We start from the raw sequence: 24,932 nt of genomic DNA, 5'->3' as shown, positions 1-24,932 counted from the left end.
AAGAGATCCAGACCTCACCTGCACAGCCCCAACCCTGACCTGAAGAGATCCAGAGCTCACCTGAAGAGATCCAGACCTCACCTGCTCAGCCCCAACTCCCACCTGAAGAGATCCAGACCTCACCTGAAGAGATCCAGACCTCACCTGAAGAGATCCAGATCTCAACTGCACAGCCCCAACCCTGACCTGAAGAGATCCAGACCTCACCTGCTCAGCCCCAACTCCCACCTGAAGAGATCCAGACCTCACCTGAAGAGATCCAGACCTCAACTGCACAGCCCCAACCCTGACCTGAAGAGATCCAGACCTCACCTGAAGAGATCCAGACCTCACCTGCACAGCCCCCACCCTCACCTGGCCATTGCCACACACCTGGATGGGACACCCAGCCTGGGGGGACGGGAAAGGCAGAGAGCAGGAGGAGCCTGGGGACAGCACAGCCCTAAGGGGGGGCCACAGGGAGGAGCCAGAAGGGTCCCCTCCCTCTCCCATTCATTTCCGCCCAGGATCAAAAAAAAAAAAAAAAAAAAAAAAAATTTTTCCTGCCTGGATTCTTTTTCCCCGGCCCATCTCAAGCCACCCTGTCGCCATGGCAACGGGCAAAGGAACAGATGGGCCTGGCAGGCAAATCCCCCTTGGAGGCGAATGCTCAGGGCCACACACCTTGGGGACAGGGAGGTCACCACCCCCTGGCACCCCTCCCCTCATCGTCCCGCCGTGGCCAGACCTTGGTGGCACCTCGGGGTGGCTTCAAAGGGACAGGGATTCTCCCCTCCCAAGGGGCCTGAACCGTCTGAGATCCACCTGGCTGTGGGAAAAATCCACATTTTCTCAGACATCTGGAGCATCTCCCTGGCCGCCTCCAGCAAGCCTCGCCCCTAAACAAGGGCATTGCACAACGGGACGGGCACAGGGGACAGAGTTCCCATCCCTGGAGGGAGTGGGCACAGGGCTCAGCTGCCCCAGACAGATTCATCCGACCAGACTGGCATGAGGACGGGGTGGGTGAAGATAAAACTCAGCCACTAATCTCCCTGTGGATTAACCATCCACCTGGGGCCCTGGTGTGGGGCTTTGGAGCAGGCAAACAACAGCTGAGGCCTCCTGGAGACCCCGGAGCTCCTCTGGAATATCCGAGAGGAGCAGCCAGGCCTGTCCTGGGCACCTGGGGAGAAGAGGGTGTTCTCCCACCTCATCCCTCACCTCATCCTTCACCTCCTCTTTCCTCACCCTGCTTGCAGACAGAGCTGCAAACCTGATGCAGCTTGTAGTGCTCAGCCCCAGAACTGGTTCCTCTTTTTTTTGGGGGGAAAACAGCGAGTGTGAAGCTACACTTCAAAGCCTCCACAGCTGCCTGGGCCTGCACAGGTGAAGGACTCTCTGTGGGGAAACACGGGCTGAAGGCACCAAGAAACTCTGCTGCAAGAAAAGGAGAAATAAAAAGGAAATGGCTGTTCTTTAGGAACTTTAGCACAGGCCGTCCCAGCTGCTCGAGCCTGTTTTCTCCTGAAAAACCCAAAGCAACACTCGCTCTCCGGAGCCAGTTTTGGAGCTGTCGCCACCATCATCCCAACCTCCCTGCTCCACACAAACCCCTGTGGATGGCAGGGGAGCTCTGCAGCCCTGTCCCCATTCCACAGGGCCACACATGGGCTTTCCTTGCCCACGGAGGAGACTCTGGGGTTGGGAAGCAGCGTTCCTCAGGGCTCAGAGGGGGCTGAGGAGGGGAAGCAGGGTTGGAGATGATGGCGCTGGGAGGCTGAACCCCTCCAGCCTTCCCTTCCCTGCCCTTCCCTGCCAGGCTGCTCCCTCCCCGCGGCCCTGGCACGCTCTCAGGGGTGCTGGGTGCTGGCCTGGGGGACCAGCCCGGCCCAACCGGCTCCAGCCCACACCCGTGGGAAGCTCAGGAGCCCGTCCTGCCTCTCAGGCGTGGCCCTTGGCCCGCGGGCTCCCGCCCGGAGAGCGCTCGGCTGCCAGCTTGGGAAGGGAGAGAGGGAAGGGCAGCAAAGCCTCCCGGGGTGCATGGCAGCACCAGCGCCCCTTTTTGGGGCTTATTCTCCTTCACAGAGGAGTTCCCTGATATTTTTTTTTTTTTCTGCTGGTGTCTGGAATACTTGCAAAGTTCTGATAATCCCTCATGTCCTTTATGACTTTATCCAAATTTGTGTGTCCAAAGCTGCAGTATCAGTGGAAGAGCCTCCTATTAAATCCATGCAGAAATTAGTTGGCTTCCTGGTACCATCAACCTGTGTTACTGCTTGTTGTCTCTACACAACCCAGCCTGCCCCACGAGCCCACCTCTTCCCTTCCCTCTGCTCCCTTTCCCGGATCAAAGTTCCCCTCCCTGTATTGCAAACATTATTCAGCTCTGAGATAAGAAGCTCTCCAGCAGCACTTTATTAATCCCACAGGAGGCAGAAAGAAGCAGAGTGAAAGGGTTTAGTGTGGCCAGGACAGACTAATGTTCCACAAAACACCTTTGCAGAAGAGAGCCACGTCTTTTTCCCAGAAAGTCTCCTGGGAAGCTTGGGTAATAATTAACAATTATCGAACTTTAAACTCTCCATCTCTCTCTCTCTGTGTCCTGACCAGCATTTTGTAATAACTCCCCCAGTCTGGAACACTCCCAGCCTGGGGTGCTGGGGTGCACTGGGGCTGCAGGGTGAGGAGGAGGAGGATGCAGACAGACTCCGTGGGCAGGCAGGAGGCAGCTGCTGACTCTGCTGCTTCCCTGCTTCTCCACAGAGCTTGGAAGTGAACCTCCCTTCCTTCCTCCAGTGAATCCTGCAGCTCCTTTGGCCACAGAATGAAGCGGCTCTTTCTGGCTCTTCCCAGGGAAGTTTCTCCCAGCCTTGGAATGCCAAAGACTCTTGCATATGGCTGAAATCATCATCACCCAGGAGAGAGACTCGAGAGCTTTTCTAGCACAGAGACACTTGTTTAAACCCATCTGCCGTCTGAGGCAGCCACACTCGGTGCCATGTGAGGCTCACACTGGGACAAACTGGGTGGCTCAGCGGGCCTGGGTTCCATCCCTACCTGGGGGAAGGACCACAGAGTTTTGGGAGTGCTTGCTCATGCAGCAAAGGTGTTTCTGCTATCTGCATCCTACCACGGGGCAACTCAGGTGCCAGGAATCCTGCTCACAGCCATGTAGGGACTTTTTGGGAAAAGCAAAACTGGCTGCAGGTGCCTGGAGACTCCCACTGCTGTGTGGAGTCCTGGTAGGACACCATGAGTGTCACCTACTGTCATGGCAGGACATCCTTCCTGCCTCAGCACCCACGGCAGACCCAAGGACAGGGCAGGATGTGAACACCTGACAGTCATTCCTGGTGCATTGTCCAGCAAGGAGCCGGGCTGTGGGTGGGAAGGAGCAGGAAAGTGCTGGGATGTCCAGCCCACACCGCTCACCCTCCTGCAACCCCTCTCCTGGAAACAGAAGTGACCTGAACACAAAACCAGCAGAGCAAGAAATCAAGAGACCTTTGAATTCAAACAGGCAGGGAAGCCAGTGGGCCATGTTCACCCAATTCCATGATGTCAGCCCCACATCCCACACCCAGAGCAGCCAGAAACTGAACCCAGTGTTTGCACTGACAGATTATTTGTACGTGGATCCATGCAAAAGCATTTCCTGCCTTCCAAACCCCCTGGGCAAGGAGCCGCCTGCTTCTGGCTGCCGTGAGAAAATGACCAAATAAAGGGGAGTCACCTTTCCCTGTGCTCTGCAAATGTCTCCTGCCCGGATCGGGGAGGATCAGGTGTGCAAGGCACCCTGCAGACACGGGGCAATGTGAGCAGAGCAGAGAGGGACAGCTCCCAGCAGCTCCTGACAAAGAAAGGCACATGGAGGTGAAGTGAGCTGGCCAAGGATATTCCAGGGAGCTCGTGGCAAAGCCAGGAAACGCTGCCAGCCCTTCTGAGCTCAGCCTGCCTTTGCCATCACCTCCAGGCCATTCTTTCCCTGTAAGTAAAAGCTGATTCACGCCTGGTAGGAGTCGGTGTGAGGCAGCAGATATTCCCATTTCCAGTGAGGTGCTGTAAGGTACTCCACGGGCACAGCAGCATTTGAAATGTCAAGAATACAAAAGATTATATGTACTTAAGGAGAATGATTTGAGCCTTTTATTTCCAAAGTGAGTTTAGAGGCAGTGAAAGGTCTCAGATCAATACCTGCAAAACTGCAAATTGGAGTCCTCCCCTTTGCCACAGAGAGGGTACAGCTGAGACAGCATCTGCACAAACAGCCTGCCCACAGCCCTGCCAGCCTGCCTCAGCTCTGACCTTCAGGACCTGCCTTCAAGTGGGAGAGGGAAGCTCCCCCTTCCCTTGCAGCCCTGGGTTTTTGTTGCTCTTATGCTGATTTATTTAACTTGGGTACATTCTGTCTAGGGAAGAACCTGAGTCTTGATAAACTCACTCCACGTTCACACCAAGGAGAAGCCTGCCTCATCCTGCAGGTACAGACAAACCCCAAGGGGGTTTTGCAGCACAGATTTTGAGGTAAATCCAGAAGAGAGCTTGAGTACCAGGCTGGCTGTGGCATTTAGGAAGGTGAAATGCAGTCATCCGCTCAAGTGCCCCATTACAAACAAGCTTTTCTTCCCTCCCTGCCCCACAGCTATCCCTGTGCTCAGCCCCAGGGACCCCTGGAATGGTTTTCCCTATCCAAAGTTGGGATCAATACAGCTGCCAGGTTCTGGCCACACTACCCCTGCTAATTGGAATTACAACAGGCAGACTGCAGCTTTCACTCCATCTCTCTGTCGCTTGTCATAATGTAATCAAAATCTCTCTCTCTCTTTATCACCGAGCGTGACAGGAGCAGAGGCAGCCACGAGACTACAGATTCCTTCAGATCTCACTGGGGCTGGGGAGCTTTGCCACAGGGCTCGGAAAAGAGCCCCTCACTGCCAAAACTCCAGCTTTTGGATGAGCAGGATAACGGGAGAGCTGGCCTGAACCCCCAAGGGAGGAAGGGATGGGGATGTGGGCAGGGGGGGGCAGCCCCAGGTGTGACCAGAGGCAGCCCCAGGTTGGTTGTGGAGGTGGGCAGAGCCCAGGAAGGAGCCTCCCTCCTCTTCCTCGCTGCCTCCTGCCATCCCAGGCTCCTGCCTCGCCTCAGCCACAGGTTCCCAGTGGCTGCCAGAGCCAGAAGTGAGCAGGGATCACTGGATAAGGCACGAGGCAGCCTGGTACGGGCACGGGGCACTGAGCAGGACTCAGAGCCAAAGCTCTGTGCTCACCCAGGAGCCTGTGCACGTCTCGCTCCCCCCTGCTCTGAGGGCTTGGCCAATTTACAGAGCCAGGGTGATCCATCCTGGGCAAGTGGTGCAGCATCCGTGATTTGTTGGCCATTATCAAACAGCAGTAATGCAGGGCTGAATTACCCAGAGGAGGGAGGGATCAGCAGCCTGGACGTAGCCAGCTCCCCTGAGAGTGGCCATAAACAAAACTTAAATAATTAAGAGTGCTTGGGTGGAGATGCAGCCTCTAAGTATTCTTAGGCTTGTGCAAATATAGGAAATAAATTCTTGGAAGGTGCCAGGCTGGATGGGGCAGAGGGAGACTCATTTTCCAGATCACTTGAGAGCAGCCGTTATAAATCTCAGTGAAAGATGCACCTCCCCAGGCTGGTGATATTTTTAAACTCCAAGAGAGGGGGGAGGAGGGGGGGGGGGGGAAGGGAAAAAACACATTTTAGTATTTACACCACAGGCGAAATGGGTATTTAAAAATCAGGGTACATTTTCCAAAGTCTGTTCCTGCCACACCAACAAATAAAGAATTTTCTTTCTATAGTGTGCTAGCTGGCAATATTAGCCCCAGAGAATTCACTGCTACCACCATCATTCTGTTGTGAGCTGAGAAATCAAACTCCCAGAAGGACTGGGGGAGTCAGGGGATAAAGGTTCTTTCACTGGTAAATTGCTACTCCAGCTCCAAAGTGAATCAGCAGCAAATGCAAATCCTTGGAATCCTGAGGGGTGACTCCTGCCCTGTCCCTGCTTTCTTGGTGTCTGGGATGATGTCCCAGGGGAGTGCCCCAGCCCTGATGAGGCCCCCTGAGCTCTGGAGCTGGGGATCTATGGATCAGCAAGGGCAGAATCGCCAGGCCAGTTTTCCTTCCTGACCCTTCGTCGTGCTCCAGTTGGCCAGTGCTGGAGTGGGCACTGGTTTTTGGGTGAGCTGGTTTTTGGGTGGACATCCAGGAAATCTTGTCAAGAGCTGACTGATCACGGGTTGAATGAGGCTGCAGGTGACAGGATGTGAGAGTTTCCAGCCTGGCTCTCCTGGAGAGCCCCAGATAAGAACTGCCAGAGCACTGCCTTTCCCTGCAACCACTGCAGCCTTCCCTTTCCTCAGTCCTGCTCCTCGGGCACCGAGAACATTCCCCCTTTTACAAGCTCTGCTCTGTTCAAGCCTTTCTCCCTCCCCAGGACTGCTGCCATCCTCCAAAGGATCCCATCCAGCTCCTATCAAAGGGATACACGAGCACACCCGTCAGGCATCACAGCATCCAGCAAATCCCCAGAGAAGCCTCCTGGAAAGATCAGAGCACTGCAACCACTCCCTGTGAGAGGAGATCCCCACAAGGCCTCCCCCACTTTCCCTGGGTTCTCATTGAATCTGAGCACGAGGTAAATTTGGCAAAGCTCAGCCCCATCACTGGGAAAAGTCTCTCCATAAAACTCACACACAGAGAGCTCCTGGCCTCTCAGACAGCACCCAGATTTTGGGGGCTGAACTGGAGTAAAGAGGTCCACCCCTGCCCTTTCCCCTCAGCACCTTGCACACGAAAATAAACTCACCATTCCCAAGTAAAATATCCAGCCCTCCATCGAGCCTAGCAGAGCCAAGAGGGGTCCTGTATCCAATGGAAACTGGCAGCTGATATGAATTACAGCATGGCAGGGATGCTGCTATGCAACACATCCCTGATCCTCAGCGGCCATAAATGGGCACAGCCCCGGTTCTGCCCCGTGTCCAGAGATGTCCCTTCCTCCAGCACGGTCCCCAGACACTCTGTTGGTGCAGCTGACCAGGGAAGAGCCCAAAGAGGCCCAGGAATGAGCAGCTTGTGCAGTGGTGCACCACCAAATCTGCTGCTGCCTCCTGTTCCAGCCCTTAGAACAACAATGCCTTGGCTAAGTGGGGAGACAGGCATGAAGAAGGAAATACAACCCCTCCAGAATGGAGATCTTCTTGTGTGTTCCTAAACTGATCTGGATTATCCATCCTTAACATTTCCTCTTGTTTTGGCACCCCCACGTTAGGAAGGCCATCAGCACTGGTGGGAACAAGACTCTGGGCTTGCCTCCAAAGGGTCTCTGCTGATTGTGTAGCCCAAGAAAAGTCAGGGTAAAGCCCCCTGGATGCCTCTTCCTAAGAAAAATGTAGCCAGAGCTTGATGCAGGTAATTCTCCAGTGCAAAGTGTCCTCCTGACTGCAGGCTTTGCAGGGTGTTATTTCCAGGAGAGGTTTCAAGGCAAGGGGAACCTCCATCAGGGCCGTGGGTTTGGGTGAGGGGTGAGTTATGACTCCACAGAAGTGATAACTCGGGGCTGGTAACTCAGAACTGATAACTGGCACCAGGCTCGAGCTGAGCAGGCTCACGCTGGGCTGTTCAAGGGCAGGGCAGGGTTCATCCCTCCCTTGCTGCTCTCTCCTGCCCTGAGTGCCTCAGTTCCTCACAGGGCAGCAAAACCATCCCGTGTCAAGCTGCTTTGTGCAGAAACCAGGAACAGAGAGTGACAGAAACTCTGACCTCTCTCCTCCCCTACTTCTCCTATTAAACTCTCCCCTGGGTCTGTGACTTCTGCCCATCAGGGATCATTTGTAACCCTTGGCTCTGCCACAGCACTCAGCACAACCACCTCTAATTACAGCCCTCTGCTCTTGAGTCACACCAGCCTCTTGCACCCATCAGCATCAGACCCTGAGCCCACAGCCAGAACTCTGCCCCAAGACTGTGCCCTTGGGCTGTGAAAATGGTCAGTGGAAAGCTGCTCCAGCAGCATTTCCCTTGGTCCAGAGGGTGTCCTGCCAGGGAATAAGAAATGAAACCTGGTTTTGCCACATGTGAGAACCTCAGAGCAGAGAGCAGACACTCTTGGGACAATCCTTAGGTGAAATCCCTGGGCCCACAGGACACAGCCACAGGCCCTGCACTGCAGCAGCCTCACTGCCTGGAGCCACACACTGAGCACAAGGCTGCCTCTGCTCTCAGGGGGCCACACAGCACTCCAGTGCAGCCCCCTGGGGTCCCTCACTGACAGCTCTCCATGCTGGAATGGCTCTGGGAAGGCTGGAAAGGCTAACAGAACCCTCTGTCACTCCTGGCCATGCCTCCTGATGCCCCTCTCCAGCACAGGGGGAGGGAGAGATGGACCTTCCACAAGAGAAGCAGAACAGCCTGAAAACCAGCCTGACCGCAGGTAGGGAGAGAACTGCTGGGAAGAGAGGTGGAGGCTGAGTCCTCTTGCCTAAGCAGGCTTGGGAGAGCCTGCTGTCTCTCAGCCAGGTGGTCCATCTGGTGCCTGCCACTGCTCCGAGGCAGGGATGTGATTTGCAGGTCCTGGACCACATCTGGAGCATCCCTGCATGGTCGGGAGCAGATGGAAGCACTTTGCTGTTTCCTGCAGCTAGAAAGGCAAATAGGCTAGGATGGAGGACAGAAAACCCCTTCATTGTGCTTTAACTCCCAGGGAGGAGAGTCACACTGATCCTGCCTCTCCTAGGCTCTTCTCCCTGCACACCTGGAGGCTGAAGTGCTGTCCACTAGTCCCCAGCTGGTCTGGCTCAGGGCCAGGGAGGGCAGGCCTGCAGCAGAGCAAGGCAGAGAGAGGAGAGCTGGGTGGAGAATGCTTAGAAATGCTTCCATCTTGCATCACACCCAATAATGTCAAGGCAGGATTATAAACCTCCTGCAGGGACTGCTTTGTGGTGGGGGAGTGGAGAAGAGATGGTTCATCAGGTTGGGTCAGTTCCTCCCACCCATCCCCAGCACCCCACAAAGCTGCTGACATGACAGGAGACCGCTGGCCAGCCCTCTGTGTCTCCCTAAGCTGGGCCCTCCTGTCCCTCTGAGCTGGGGACATGGAGGGACAGGAGCTGTCTCCCCTTCTCATGGCCAGGAGCTGCCCTGGGACTGCAGGACTGCTGCCAGTCTGTGGGAAGGGCTGCAATCAGTGCCCAGACGGGGACAAACACTCAGTGGGCAGCAGGAGCTGGGCTCTACACGAGTCCCCAACACGTGCTGCAAAGGGCAGCGAATTTCACTTCCCATTTCTCCGTGTGACAGAGAAGGGACGTTAAACCCAGCGAGGAGACAAAGGGGAAACTCTCCTTCCTCTCTCCCACTTCGGCATTTGAGCAGATTTTCTTCTGCTCCAGAGCCAAGGGGTTCCCCTTGAAAACCCTGGGTGTGTGCTGGGATGTGCCGCAATCCAGCCTGGGCTAATCCTGCACTGGAAGAAGCCAGGCAAAATGTGCACCTGGGAGAAATGTCCAGTGTCACGAGACTTCTCATTCCTTAGTTACACAAACCTTCACCCAAAACACTGCTGTGGGTTCAGAGCTGGGAAATCTCCGTGCTGGGATGGCTGAGCTCTGGTAATTAACACAAAGAGGTGTCTCCAGTGCAAACTGGGTCCCTGCTCCAGTGGCTGGCGGCACCAGCTCACCCTTCAGCAGAGCTGCCCTGATTAAATCTGACGTTATTTGAAAAAGCAAGATCTCCAGGGGCTGTGAGATTGGAGTATACCTTTCTTTGTCCCTCCCTCATTTGTTTCTGCATTTTTGCACTGATAAGCCTGGCTGGCCAGTGAAAGGGACTGAGCAAGAGCCATCAGCACCTCGGGCAAGGATGTTGCAAGATTCAAACCCTTTCTGGGCAGCCCTGAGGACCGTGCCCATACGTGGCCATCCTCCTGAGCACTGGCCAACTCACCCCTGCCGCTCTCACACACAGCCCAACTCCAGCTCTTCCCAAAATTTTTGGCTTGGAGAAAACCAGTCTGGTGGAAGGTGTCCAGGTGTCCAAGCCCAGGGCAGGGGCTTGGAAGGAGATGATCTTTAAGGTGCCTTCCAATCCAAATCATTGTGGATTCTGTGATTAAAACCCTTTTCCTGCAGTGCTTGCCCCATCCCTCTCTGCTGGCAGTGCTGTGTAACTCCCCAGGGCGCTGGAGGTGGGAAGAGGTGGGAAAAGGCCACTTGTTGCTGTCCCCCCAGGCTGTCCCCAACCTGAGTGGCACTAGCAGAGGGCACGAAGTGCCAGTGGCAGCCAGGCCTGGGAAGCAGGTCATGGACAACCGGCTCTTCTGGTTCCTTCCATGATTCAGCCGAGGTGTGAGCCCTGCTCAAAGGAGCCCTGTGGTGCCTCCCTTTAAGCTTGGCTTTTGTGGCTGGTCCAGCTGCAGGGGTGATGCAAGGAGAGATGTGCCAGGCTCTGCCAGCATCTCTTTGGCCGCCAGCTCATCCCGAGCACTGGATGTGCTGCTGGATGTGCCCCTGGAATCTCCCTGCGGGTGGGACTGGGCTGGAGCTCCTGCCAGACGACCGCTGCTGGTTCAGGGAGCAAACAGCATCTCTGCCATGGGGCAGACACCCCCCGCTCGTGGGCTGAGCTGCCTCTCCCCCAGCCTGGCGCCTCACCCACGCTGACACACTCAGCAGTTCCTCCATTCACGCCAGGGTAAAACCCGACCGGTCGGTTTAAGTGAGGTTTAAAGAGAGAAAAATCAGCCAAAGACACACTTTTGCTTCCTGAAATAGCCTGATGCTGCTCTTTGTGAGTTTTGGGAGGAGGCAGGTGGCGGGGGAAGAAAAAAATAACAACCAAGAACTCAACCCAAAGGTTGAAGGAGACTCTGGCAACTTTTTTGCATTTTGGAAGCTACTTTGGGATATTAAAGCAGCTCTAGAAAGTACAAGATGGAGCAGATCCTGCAGTGACATGCTTTGGCTCTTCCCAGCACTCCACAGAGCTGTTGTACCTCCCCAAAATGAACCCTCCCTCCAGCTGCAGCCAAGTTTGACCTCAGCCCTGCAGGTCACCACGGCTCAGTCAATGCTCCTTTCAAGCGCCGTGATGGAAAAAAAACCCGTGTCAAAGCAGCTCCAGCCACCTCTGCAGCTCTCCCCTGTGGAGCATCTCAAAGCACTTTGCAAAGTGTTCCCAGGCCCCTCTGGGGGATCAGGGGGTAGCCCAGCAATAGCAGAGAGGAATTTGTCTGCAGCCAGCGTTTGGGAGCAGAGGCCCAGATGTGCAGAGGCAGGGCCAGGCACAGATGATGCCTCTGCTCTGTGTGGCTGCATCTCAAGCTGCAGGAGCTCCACGGTGGGGATAAACAGACAGATTGTTAAGGCTTGTAAAGCATAAATTTAACTGCAAGTGTTCTTAACCTCTGCAGATCAGCTGCCTGGGATATCTCCTTCCCTTCCCCCACGGCTTTCTGTAACCCCTGTTGATATCAATATTTGAATGGAGCGTGAGTTGATACCTGGTTCCAAATGGATGGGCATGGAAGGCTGCAGGAACCATGAATTGAATCCGTTCTGGACGATTGAACTGCTCACATTAAAGATAATTTGTAAAGCAGATTTTTATATGAGACTCCTCACAGCTTTTACAGCGGTGGAACTTTTATTTCCTTATCAGAGCAAAGAAAAAAAGCTAACATTATCTGAAGGGGGAGGTGGGTGGGAACAGAATGAAATGGCATTGATCAGCTGGACATGAAAGGTTTTCCAGAGAGCAGGCACTGCTCTGATGCTTCTCAGGTGTTGGGTATTAAACCACATTTTCCAACAAGTCCGCAGCAACTAATTCACTTGTAGTAGAGGATCCTGAGTTTCCTCTCCTTGTTAAGCAAGCTGGTCTGTATTCAAAGCTTAAATACAGCTTTATGTATGTTTATATATATGATTTTGGCACAATACATTGTGAACTCGAGGAACTACGTGCCTCAGGAAGGCATCCAGACCTGGGGTCTGGTAAAGACTCTGCTTTGTGCAGCACTGTGCTGGTCCTTCCCTGCAGCTCTGGGTCCATCCACAGCACCCAAACGAACAAAGTAAACGAATGAATGAATATTTAATATCCAGGATCAGACACTCCTACAGCTGTGGTGCATCCACCACTAAACTGGTCGGGCCGAGAGTCTCGCCCACACAGGCTGCAGGGCACCGGTGCTCACGGCCAGGGTTTGGGGAGGATTATCCTCCTGGAACACTGCGGAGCTGGCTGTACCCCGGGCTTGGCAAGGCACCACGAGATGCACCACTGGCTTATCCTGGCAGAGCTGTCAGCGGGACAGTGCAAGACAAACTGCCACGCTACTGCAGTGGCAGGAGACGAGCCCGCCTGGCTGCTGGCAGCACAGCCCTGAGAACAGCCAAAAATAGGAGAAGTGCAGGGGAAAAAGTCTCTCTTGGCAGGACAAGGTGAGATGCCAGGCTGTGTCACGGTCACTACGTGTCTCCTTGGTGAAAGCAATTCCCAGGGGAGCACAAAGTCCTTTTGGTTTAGCCAGCACAGTCACCAGAGCATTGCTGCCCCTCCAGTGCCTTTGCCCGGGGCTGTGGCGGGGGGTTCCTGCACGGGGCTGCCGGGTGGGAGGATGAGGAGGGAAGGCCGGGTGAAGAACGGCATGGAAAGTTCTGAGACTCCTTGTGAGGAGCCAGAGCTCAGCCAGGCACCTGCCTGCAAGCACAGAGGAGTGCAGGGAGCCCGAGGCTGTCCCTTCCGTCACCTCTTTTTGCAATGCACAGCAGATCCCTTTGTCCTGGGAATACCGAGGTGCACCCAGCCCTGCTTTCTCACCGCCCTGTTAACCTTTTCCCTCTCACAGCCTCCCTGGTTTCTGGATCACCACCCCCTCCCATTCCATCTCTGTCCTCATCCATTTTAACCAGACCATCCAGTCGCTGCGATCTGTTGATCTCTCGTGTCCTGATGTTATCACATCCCCGTCTTTGCCAGCGCCGGGGAACTGTGGGCCCTGGCACTCGCTCTGACGGCCCAGACCTCGCTCACTGCGGCCACATCGCAGAGTCCCAGCCCAGCCAGCCTGGCCGCTCCTCCGGGACGCTGCCCCAGCGCCAATATCGGAGGAGTGGGCGCAATTCCACCCTGTCTTCACCGCGACTTCCCTCCAGCCGCAGATCCCAGCGCTGCTGCAGGCACAGGCTGGACCCGCTCCTGTGCCCGCTGCCAGCGCTCCAGCCCCAGCCACCAGCAGCCGAGCCCCAAAAAGGCTAAACACCGGCTCTGTTTGCATCTCTCAGTTCATTCACAAGCTGCAAACGCAGACTGCCGATCCCCTTTCCATGGCTCCGACTCCCGGAAAGCCCTCCAGGACGGCATTAACCCGTTCTGCACTGGAGCAGAATAAATGAGTCCCCGCAGGGCACTCGCCAAAGTGGGTCACTCGCCCGCTTCCCAGCGCTGTGCTGAGCCCGGGGCAGGTCCTTGCCCAGGGAAGGGACACACGGACTGCTGTGCCACCGCCCGGGTGGCTCCAGCGAGCTGGGGAGCAGTCGATGCGCATCTTTGCCCATCTCCTCCGCTCCAGAGATGGATCAGAACCCAAGTGATAGATCGGAACCAAAGGGATGAACAAGATGCCATCAGGCAGCCAAGCTCAAAGGAAGAGAAAAGGAAGGGCTGAAAGCTGGGAGCGGTCCAGCCTCTCCGCAAAAGAGCCCGTGGGAAGTGTGTGCGGAGGGGAGCGGGGATTTTGGGGATGCCGAGGAGCCGAAACCCTCCCTCTCTCCTCCCGAAACATCTGCGCTCCGTGCCCAGCCTCGTGGCTGCCTTTCCGGGGAAGCCTGGCTGCTGCGCCTCGCTAGACGCTGCTCGATCCAAAAAGCAAACAAACGGCCTCGGCTCGCAGGGCTCCGGAGCCCGCTGCCTGCAGCTGCTTCCAAAACAAACGAGCGCGTTGTTCCGAGCCGAGCCGGCGCTGAAACCGGCCCCGGCAGTCTCCCACCGTCACACAGATGCTCCCACACCTGCTCCAGACCCGGGCACGCACCCCAAAACGCCGATCTCACCCTTCCCCGCCGCTCCGCAGCACTCCCCGCACCCCTTTTCCCCCACGGCACCCCGCAAGCCCCCGCCGGGGCTGCCTCCAGCCCCGCAGCGCCCCGGCGGAGCCCAGCGCCCTCCGGGGACCGGCTCACCTGGTAGGAGCGCGGCTGCCAGGATGCAAACTCCGATAGTCCACCACGATGCACGGCAACTTGTCTGCAGCCGTGAAGCCATGAGAGTTCCTTAAGAGCGATGGGCAGGGGTCGGTCTGGCAGCGCCGCGGGGCCCCCCACCCTCCCAGCCCCCGGTGATGCTCAGGTCTGCTTGGAAAAAAAAATTTTCAAAAAAAATAAAAATAAAAATAAGATCGTGGCTGGGTGAGGACAAAGAGGCGGCGGGAGGGCGGGAGGGCTCCGGGGGGAGCTCCGCACATCCGCGGGGCCCCTCTGGGCGGGCGCGGGGCGCTCCGGCCGCGGGGCAGCGCGGGCGCTTCCTTCCGCAGAGCCCAGGCGAGTGACGAGGGAAAAGGGGGTGGAAAATGCGATTTAAAAATTAAAAAAAAAAAAAGAGCGAGAGAGAGAGAAAAAAAAAATCACCCAAAAGAAACCCCTGACAAAAAAGAAAGAGGGGAGGCAAAACAAATAAAGAGCAGCGAGGCAGAGCCCTCCGCGGGCTGCGGCGGTGCCGTGGCTCCGGCGGCGGGGCTCGGCAGCCCCCGCCCGCTGCCCGCCCTGCGCTGGGGCCCCGGCGGCGCTCAGGCGGTGCCGGTGCGGGGCCGGGCGCGGCGCTCCATGGCCGGGCGGGGGGCGCGGGGCCGGGCCGGCCGCGGGGCGGGGGTGCCCGGGTGCGGTGCCCGGGTGCGGTGCCCGGTGCGGGGCTCGGCGGCCGCGCTCGCACTCACGCACACACTCGCGGGCGGGGCCTGCCCCGTGATGTCAGCGCTCGGCGGAAGGAGGGCGCAGCGTTAACCCTTCGCCCGGCGGCTCCCGGGGATGCGCGGCGAGGGCGGGACGGGTGGCCGGGCTCGCCGCCCGCCCCTCCGGATGTTGGCAGCTGGCGGCAGCTGGGCTTTGTTCGCCGTGTCCGGCCGCACCGCGCAGCCCAGGGCGCCTCGCCGTGGGTTGGCGGAGGTGCTCCCGCCTCGCCACACGGGGCTTGTGGACTTGAGGCTGTTCCTGAATTCCCTTCGGACGCCGGAGCGCCCGGGCCGCGGCTCTGGCTGTGCCCGACGCCTACCTCCCAGACTGAGCGCATTTTTCACCCTGCACGATGTGAATGGAATACGTGGAACCTAAACCGGCAATCCGAAACGCCTGGGATGTGGATACCACAGCGTTTTCCTGGGGCCTGCTGAAAGAAGGAGCTTGTTGTGGCCACCCTCTGTGCGCGGAGGGGATTCAGAACTGGCACAAGAGCTGATGCGCGGGAGGAGGGGGCAGCGGTTTCGCTGCGCTTTGTAGCAGCCTTTATTATGTGGACACAGACACAGCCTTTGTGGATCTCTCGCTAAGGAGGTGTTTAGCCTGCTAATGCCGGCTCCTGAGCTGCCCTGGCCTCTGCAAGGATGCTGAACCCCAAACAAAGATGTGAACAACAATGACAACAACCAACAACAAAGTCATGTTGATTTCAAGCTCCATTAGAACAACACAGGAACAAATCAATGCCTGGCAGGCAGAAAAGGATGGAATCAGTGGGGAAGGATACCACACATAGTGGGAAAGGGAAAAGGGGGGGGCAGCCAGCAGCTATAAAAAGATACCCCTAAGGACCCCTTCAGCAGTCTCCTCCTCCTTTTAATTCCTTTAGAAGTTAATTCCTGTTCAAGGGAAGGATGGGCAGCTCTGTAACAAAGCGGATTAGGCAGATACAAGGTTTGTTCCGAAATAACAAAAGTTATTACGTAGTAATGAGGTTTAGTTAATAGATTCGCAGACTGTAAGGCCGCTGGGATTCCTTTGGACATCCTGCATGTGAAGCTGAGGCTGCTGAACTGATGATTTCTGCCTCCTGCCTCTTCTCTAAAGCTGCAGACCTAAGCTTAGGAGTGCAACCCCCCATCCTTGTGGGCAGGCAGGCTATGGGGGGTTCCCAGCATCCTTGTTGTTGGTTGGTTTTCCTGCCCGTGGAGTGTTTATCTGTCTAATTTCAGTTTTAATCCATAAAATCTCATTATTTCCTTTCCCAACTCCATTAAAGAGATACCTCCGATGAGACATTGTTCCCCTGGGCAGCTCTCTCTGAGTTACCATGGAGTTCCCCACATTAACAATGTTCCAGCTTACATTATTCCCAGTGTTACATTCCCCTTTCTCTTCCCCTTTCTTATTCTCTTGTCACTGCACCTGAGCTGACGTCCCCGAGATCTGTGGGGCAGCCACACCTCAACGTTCCTCCTTTAAGCTTCCTGCATTTCAGGTGCCCAGGGGAAAATTGAGATTTCCCTTCAAGAATCTGGGGAGATTTGATAGAGCCTTGGCGCCTTGGCCTCCCAAATCACAAACCTCAACCATGTGAGACAAAAATGTAAATCCATTTAGCGGCAGCAGCAGCAGCAGTGGACCATTAGCCCTGGTGCATGAGGCCTGACTTACTGAGCCAGAATGTATTATTTTCATGATCCTGCACAAAGCAAAACCCATCACATTTGGCACAGTTCTGGCTGTTAACTTCTAAGATTTATTACACAGTGCCATGGGGGCCCCTGTTCTGCAGCATTTTGTGAGTCCAAAATTTCCGTGAAGCCCAAGGGGACTTGTGCATGAGCAGGAGAGGCAGGAGCAGAATGCTTTGGTTTGGCAGTTTTTTTTTGTTATTTCTAGGGGAGGAAGATCATAATATGTAACATATTTAATTGCATCATACTTTATATTGTTTTTAATTTGGGGAGGTCTCTGTGTGCATGGCCTCTGAGGGGCTGGGGGAGCTGCCTCCTGCTTTGCTAGATCAGCTGGTTTAAGTCCATTTTTTACTTCCTTGTTCTACCCCTCACAACAGTGGGTTCCTAAAACTGATCCCAGCCAGAGATGTGGAAAAGGAGCCCTGACTGTGGTGCCTGCAATGAATAAGACAGGGAATTTCAAGGTTCCTACTGCAGGAACACATGAACCGCTGTGAGACTCAGAAATCCCTTCCATAAATCTCTAAATGTGTTCCACTAGAAACAAAGAGAGAAAAAAACCAACCCACCTGGTGCCTCAGATAGAATTGGTCTGTGAGGAATCCCACCTTCTCCAAGGAAATTAATTTCTAAAACTGCGATATTTACCCTCTCTTGGGTTTTAGGGGTGGTAAAAGTCTTATTTTAGGTGGCAAATAGCTACCAAAATAGAGATCCAAAGCCTTTCCTGTGCACCCTTGTGAAATCTGGTTTAGGCACAGACCCTGGAAGTGGTGTAGGAACTTGGCCCACACTTACATAAGTTGTCACGCCAATATTGCTCTTGAAAATCACCATTAGAGCATGAAACAACATTTGGCTGGGAAAAAAAAAAGAAAAAAAGAAGAAAAAAAAAACCAAAACCAACAGGCTTGCAGTGTTTTGTCCTCCCAGCATTTTGGCTGTTCTGCTGGCACCGGGGTTTTCTGCTGATGCTGCCGTGTGAGGTAACGTCTCCTCAGCAACCTGCTGGAATGGGACCTCCCCAAACCCTTCCCACTGGAAAATGTGGTCTTTAGGCTGCAGGCAGGGGTTGGGATGGGGTTGGGATGGGGTTGGGATGGGGTTGGGATGGGGCTGGCACTGGCACGACTCCTTTGGATGAGGGGTTGGTGAGGGTTCTGCACTGGCACAGCTCCTCTGGATGGGATCTTCCCTGGCGAGCTGATGCACATCCTTCCCCAGGGTGGAACAGTTCCTGGAGTCAGACTTGTCCAAATCTTTCTAAAGCAGCTCCTGGCTGCTGTGGAATGAGCACAGAACCAGGGCTGGGCTGATGGATGGCCCTCGGGGGAGCCAGGAATTCCCCCAATGTCTTCCCAAGCAGTGCCCTCTTCCCAGTGGCTCCCTGCCGCTTGAAAGGCTCAGTGGGAATGGACACCTTCTCTGAGATTTTTACAGTTATGACTACCAGAAAGTCTTGGAAGCAGGGGAGGAGGAAAGGGGGAAGGGGTTGCTCTTTAAAGCATTCCTCGGTGGGGTTTTTCAGCTGCTTTTGTTTGCTGCAGAGCCCACAGCAGAGAGCTGTCACTCCGAGCTGGGAGCGCGTTTGACGCTCCTGTCTCTGCCACGTACCTGGTGTGTATTTGCTGCAGTGCTGATTACATTAACTCCCGTGTTTATAAACATTTGGAATCAGTGCAGAAGGCTGCGCTCGGTGGAATTTTAAAGCCGGCATCAGTTTTATTTTTGCTTTTTCATCTGTAAACACACATAATGTGTCTGTGACGCAGCCAGCAATGAGGGATCAGAGGTGCAAAGGGCTTCCCGAGCTGATTCCGTGCTTGGCTTCACTTCTGAGCTCTCCTGATGCAGCCTCCTGCATGAGCTCACATATATACACCACACATGCACTGCACAGGCAGCTCACACTCCCTCAAACCTCCCTGCACCATCCTATTTTAAAAGGCAATTCAGCACTGATAGTCGTTGCTGCCCTGCTGTTCTCTGGATAGGGCCAGCAGTTAGAGGAGGAATTAAGTCTGAACTGGGGAGAAAATTGCCTCCCAGTTAATGGGAGCTGATGCGAGCTGCGAGCAGGCTGCAAACAGCAGTGGGGTTTTTTTCTGAGCCCCTCTGCTGAAGGGTTTGCAAGAGCCTTTCGGTGCTGTCTGAGTGCCTTAACCCTGGCAATCCCCACAGCACCCCCTTGTGAGGCAGGAATTAAACCGTAATCCTCATTATACGTGGAGAAAAGAAACCCGGGGAGATTAGGAATCCCAGCCTTGCAGGAAGCAGGATGAGTTCTGCTAGGGATTTCCAGTGGAAAGCAGCTGGAATTGCAAGCCTGGTGGGCTTGGGGGGACCCACGGGCTGGAAATCCCTACAGGGGCTGGAGGGAGTGGCTTTCAATCCAGGGGAGCAATTTGGGCTGGAAATTGGGGTCTTGCATGGGTAAGAGTGATGCAAACAACAACCGTGGCCTGCTCAGACCACTGGCCCGAGGTTTGGCCAGCAGTGCTGGGCACTGCAGTGCCTTGTGTGGACTCTGTGTCAGCCTGTTCCCATCAGCAGAGAGCAATTCCTTCATCAAAGCTATGAAATGCCTCAGAGAAGGAGCTGCTGTCTTCCCAGAAGGAGCTGATACGGAAGAAGGGATTGAAAGGTGTCTCTTAGATGCACACAAAGCACTGGGGGTGGTGTGTGCGTGTCCATGAGGGCCAGAGGCAGGCAGGAGATGAGGCACAGCATCCACAGGGAGCCCGTGGCACAGGGAAAGGGAACCCAGAGGAGAAACAGAGAATGAAATCAGCAGGAACACTTCAAAGGGCATTGCTGATGAGGTCGGGCAAGGGGAATTCTCTCTCAGCTCCAAGATCTGAACCGAGGCACGGACACAGCTCGTTCAGAGCCAGCAGTTACTGCATGAGAAAATAGCATTTATTATTGAACAGCTCTGTGCCCTGCCATCCCCAGGGCCTTGGCAGTGCCCATGCAAGGAAGGCAGGACACAGAGTCCCAAACCAAGTCTGGGAGCAGCCTCCTGACGGAGGGTGTTAGGAGCTGCTGTGCAGCCATCCGTGAGGGAGAGCTCCCAGAGAGGATTTCTCCTGCCCTGGAAATTCACTGACACGCTCTGCTTCGGACTTGAATCGGGATCAGGGCTTGCTGCAAATTTACAAGTGGAAATAAGCCTTTTGCTTTTAGTGGTTGGACAAATAGGCTTCTCTTCCTGCATAAGCTCCTCTGGGGCCTGATCTCTGGGTTTCAGGGAGGGTTTGTGGGCCTGTCTCATTTGCAGGCTCTCATGGCAGTGGCACGAGAGGGTGAATTTGCAGAGCTGCTGTGGTCGGGGAGCTGTGCTCCTGCAGCCATCCCAAATGTGAGGGGCACATTGCCATCAGCAGGGCAAAGCCACTGCCACCCTCTGGAGACCTTGGAGTTGGACCAGATCCATGTCAAGCTGTAATTCTGCAGCAGCTCCACTGCACTGAGTTCAGCAAATCCATGCCAGACGTGGGAATTTTTGGTGTAATCCTGGAGTGAGTTGAGCACAATCACTGCTGTGGACACGGAGCAGCCCCGTGACAAGAGCAGCAGTGACAAGAAAGGGACTGCCCCACTCAACCCTTGCCATTGTTTCTGAGGCACATCCAGCAGAGATTATCTTTTATCTTCCATTCTTTCAGCCATGCCATTAATTTCTGGCTGTCTCAAAAAACTAGGACCCTCTGCCCGCATCCACCAGGCCAGGTGGGACACAGGAATCAGCACATCCCAGAAATGCTGATTTATCTTCCCCAAGGCTGGCAGCTTCAATACTTGATAAACAGAGATCTGAAGGCCAAAGGCTGAGTTTACCTTGTCTGCACCCATGGATCTCCTGTGGGGAGGCTGTGGAGGTTTCCTGTGCACGTTCCTCCTCCAGCCCAGGAAGGGAAGGGGTTTTACTGTGAACAATGCACTGTGAGCCCAGAGTAATCTCCCTCCCAGCCTGTTTTGTGAATGCCAACCCGGCCTGCCTGATGTCTATTCAGAGAGGTTTTGCTGCAGCCTGAGGAGCTAGCAATGGGAATTTGGAGGCATTCCAAGGGGAATGTTTCTGTCAGCCTGGAGTGACTGCAGAGGGGGCAGTGGGATGGGGTGACTGCTCTGTCCCAGGGGACAAACCTCTCCTCCTGGGCCACTTCCCTCCTCCTGGCTCGTTGTTCTCCATCCAGGAGTTTCTGCTTTCTTCTGCAGGTGCTGGAGGGAGGAGGTCACCTGGGAAATCATGAGACCTTTCCAAAGGCTCTGGGTGGCTTTGCCCACCTCCCTGCTGGCATGGCTGTGGCAGGCACATTCTTCTCTCTCTCAGGATTTTTTCATAGAAAAACACAGGCAGAAGAAAGGGAAAATATTTTCTATTTCTACTCCTTGTTTTTCCCATGTAGAATGTGTTTAGAGAATTGTTTACCTAAGGTAATTACTGAATTAAATTCTAGTGAAGATTATTTGAGCCTGGTGGCCAATCCAACCCACCTGTGGCTGCACTCTCAGAGAGGGGCACGAGTTGGGAGTGAGTTAGATATGGGAGTTAGAACAAGTAGGTTTGTAGTTTTAGTATCTCCTTTAAATAGTATATTAATGTATTATAGCATAGTTCTAATAAAGAAATCATTCAGCCTTCTGAACTAGAATCAGACATCAGCATTTCCTCCCACCAAGTTCACCTGCATTTACAACACCTGGCAGTGAGCATGAACACGAGTCCTCATGGCAAGACTCCCCAAACTTTCCACCAGCCAAAGAAACAGGCTCTGCTCCTAACTACTCTTTGCTGTTTGGGTTTATTTGTGATGGAAAAAAAATACTGGGGGAAAATATCAGTGGATTAATGGTACTTTAGAGCCTTCCCATGAGGAAGAAGGATTCATGCAGGCTTTGGATTTTGGGGAGCCAGATTTATTTGCCCTCCCTCCTAAGTGTGACTCTATTTCCATGTGCCACGAGCCCCTGCCACCCTGGGCACCCACTAAGAGCTGTAAAGTGACTTAATGAGTCATCTCCTCCCGAGCGGGGACAAAAAATGTCACATTAAATTTCTGTTTGCAAATTTTTCAAATGCGTGGCTCCAGCTCCCTGACACAAAATGAGCTCACAGTGGAAACTGTCTGCAGGGCTGCATTTCCATGGGGTTTTGGTGGGGATTTGGTGATGCATCTCGGTTCCAAATCCTGTTCTTGTGGGGGGACAGCTAAGCCAGCATCTACACAGAGTTTGGTGGTGGCAAAATTCAATGTTTTCTACAGATTTGTGGCAAGGAGAAAACTTTTAGCAGCAGGAAGAGACTCCTGAGTTCACCCTGTATTTTTGACACTCTCATGGAGTTTTCTGTGTTCAAGGCCAGGTTGGGATTGGTTACATTTTATTTCACCCTGATACAAACAACTGGGACAAGAATTCAGATCTCCCAATGCCTATCTATGGTACCTATTCTACCTCTCCAGATTTGAGGCTGAGCCTTCATCACCTCCTGCCTCAGTTTGCCACCAAACATGGCAAGTTTGGAGGCCAAAAACCTTTCAGTCACTTAACCCAGTGCTGGGATAAATGAGTAACTGGTTCCCATCTGGAGCATTATGGGGAAATTGGACCTCTGTGGAGGGGAAGTGTTGGAGATGGATAATGGCACGGACAAGCTGTTAAGGGCTTTTTGTCCTTCTGTGGGCAGCAAAAGTCTCTTTTCTCTTTCAAGATAACCTGAGTGGAGCTGGGCTGTGGGCTCACTCCATTTGTCAAGTGATTCTTCTAAATGTATTTAAATACTTTTACAGCCTCTGTTAATGAAACTTTGGTGACCCCGGGGCTCCTGAGGGAATCCATCTGCATCTAAGTGATGGAAAATGAACTCGTTAATGGCTGGGCCCGGCTTAGTCAATATAGGATATCGATCCCTGGTGATGAAGGGCTGGATGGGAAGGGGCTTGGTTAAATGGGCTTTATCCTGGGATGAGCAGGGCTGGGTGGGCAGAGATTGATGAAGGAGAGCTGGGAAAACACCTCATTTTCCCTGCTAACTGCAAGGGTTTAGGAGAGCCTGCCAAACTGAGGTGGTGGTGCCTGAAGGACACGTGGAAGGGCTGCTCGAGATCTGATTGCAGTCTCTGTTTTCTGCTTCTGCACTGCCTGGTTCCGGGGTTCTCCTCACCCCAGAAACTTTGGACGTCCCAATTTTCCCCTCTGTGAAGGAGAGATGTCTCTCCCAAACCACCCAGCCCTGCTCCCAACAAATGTAATTTCCTCTTGTCACAGCTGATTCAGCACGGGCAGGGAGATTAGATATGGATAAGGCACGAGGTAAAGGCTGGCACTTCCAGAAAGCCATGGAAAGCTGTGCTCTGGGGGCCTGCATCCCCTGGGAAGTGCTCTGAAGGGTTTGGAACGTTTCTCATCACCTGATGGGAGTTATCCTGGGAGAAGGGCTTGTCCTGGTCTTGCTTTTGGGCTAACAAACTCCCCTGAAGTCTTTTCCTGTTGCCCATCATTGAGGGGAACAAAAGGAGAAAATCATACCTGGAAATTTGGGAATCTGCTGCAGGAAGTGGGAATTCCCTGTGAGGCTGTGCCAACACATTGCACAATGGGAAAGGAATGAGATGGGGGAGGGATGACAGGTTAGAAGAGGGAATAGGGAACAAACCCCATGTTTTTGGTGCGTTTTGGGTGCAATCCTCCTATAAACACTGGCAAAAAAACGGTGTTGAGTCTTTTAAGAGCCCTGATCCAGCCTTTCATCTCTCCCACAGGGCAAAACACGGCCCGGGAGCTGGGAACAGAGCCCCAGACAGAGTAAATTTGTGGTGTTCCACAGGGTGATCCTGATTGCCATCACAGCCGGGTCAGAACAGCAGGGCTGGCTGGGCTTCACTCAGGGTCCCTCTGCTCTGCCTCAGGGGCATCCCCCTCATTTAAAGGGATTGTGGAGGAAAAAAAAAAAGCGAGGTTGGAAAAGTTGGTAAAACCTTTCTGGCTCTGAATCAGCTTTGGATGCCTGCACAGGGCTTTGGGATCTGCAGCGGGCAGAGCTGAGCAGTTTCAGGAGGGTGGGATGGTGCTGTGGCCCTCAGGGATTCCCAAATCCCCTGGGTCACATCCTCAGCTGATAAAAGCTGGCAGAACTGATTTATGGCCACTGAAGATCAGCTGCAGCAGGCCCACATGAGAGCATTTGCTGAGTGCTCTGCTCCCTCTCCTCTCTCTCCGCTTGCCTTCAGTCACTAAAATCTGCTTCATTAACAAACTCTCCCTAATCACTGCTCCTGAGCAGCCAAGCACTCTACCCACTGGGGCTCTGCGTGGAGCTCCTTCCCAAGGATTTTTCCAGACAATATAACACACACTTTAATGACTTTTCTTCTCCTTAGCCAGTTGTTGGAGGAGGTGGAGCGGTGGCTCTGCACGGTGGCTGAATGTTAGCTGTGAATCTGCTGACATCCTGAGCAACCAGACATCTTCCTTCCCTGGAAAGGGGGTGGTCTTTTAGCTAAAAAATAAAAGAAATTTGAGTCGGGGAATTGGTGGAGGTGATGCTCTAGCTTTTAGGGCTGTCATGGAAAAAGTATAAAGGTCTTTAAGGATTTTCAATTTCGTGTCTTCAAAGGAAAAACTCTTCCAGAAAATGCTAATCTGGAAGCGATTAGATGGCGAGGGAGGGAAAGATAGGCATGGAAAAGAGCAGGCTCGGGCCTGGAATGATGCTCAGGATTTGTGCTCAGCAGCGTCTGTCGATGCTGGTCCTGCACCCCACGGCTGACAGAGCCCTCTCCCAGCCCTGGATCCGACACGCAGAGCATCTCAGAGCTGTTCTATTCCCATCCTGGCGTGGAGCCATCTGTGTGAGACGTCAGAGTCTCCCCCTCACCGCCCTTCCTCAGCACCTTTGCCGTGGGGAGCCGCCGTGCCGGGGGAGCAGCCCAGCCCAGGCAGCCTCACATCCCGTGGGCGGCTTGTTTTCCATCCTTCCCACCCTCCCGGTGATGAGGAGGCCTATTTTTCTCCCTTTCCATGAGCAGAAATAGCTCGTGCTTGTCGTAAATCACCTCGGCTGCAGATGGTGAGTCACTGGTTGATCAAAGGCGAGACCCTTTTCTGGGGCTGGGAGGAAGAGTAGATGCTTCAATAAATCATTAGGAATCAGCAGCAAAGAGTGTCCTTTGGGTCTGAGGAGAAAACCTGGCCACCCCCTCCTTTGTCCCCGTGCCCCTGGTGTAAATCACAGATTTTAGTGTCAGGAGTGGGGACAATCACAAA

At 54.1% G+C, this 24,932-nt stretch overlaps 2 protein-coding genes across 7 annotated transcripts in view; both read right to left on the bottom strand.

Moving 5' to 3' along the window:
* The window catches only part of NECTIN1 (nectin cell adhesion molecule 1), a 90,895-nt gene extending 76,303 nt beyond the window's left edge, over window positions 1–14,592 (bottom strand). For 5 of the 6 annotated variants that reach the window (XM_068172064.1, XM_068172061.1, XM_068172062.1 and 2 more), the window contains exon 1: window positions 14,194–14,592. In XM_068172064.1, the coding sequence (XP_068028165.1) occupies window positions 14,194–14,275 (82 nt within the window). In that variant the 5' untranslated portion in view covers window positions 14,276–14,592. The remainder of the gene's footprint in view (window positions 1–14,193) is intronic. The other variant, XM_068172063.1, reaches the window with a different exon arrangement.
* THY1 (Thy-1 cell surface antigen) overlaps window positions 1–24,932 on the bottom strand; it is a 393,200-nt gene that overhangs the window by 167,894 nt on the left and 200,374 nt on the right. The window lies entirely within an intron of this gene.

This window comes from Anomalospiza imberbis, chromosome 24, assembly GCF_031753505.1.
Source record: "Anomalospiza imberbis isolate Cuckoo-Finch-1a 21T00152 chromosome 24, ASM3175350v1, whole genome shotgun sequence".
In the NCBI taxonomy this organism is placed as follows: domain Eukaryota; kingdom Metazoa; phylum Chordata; class Aves; order Passeriformes; family Viduidae; genus Anomalospiza; species Anomalospiza imberbis.
This window is presented reverse-complemented; position numbering and strand designations above follow the sequence as displayed.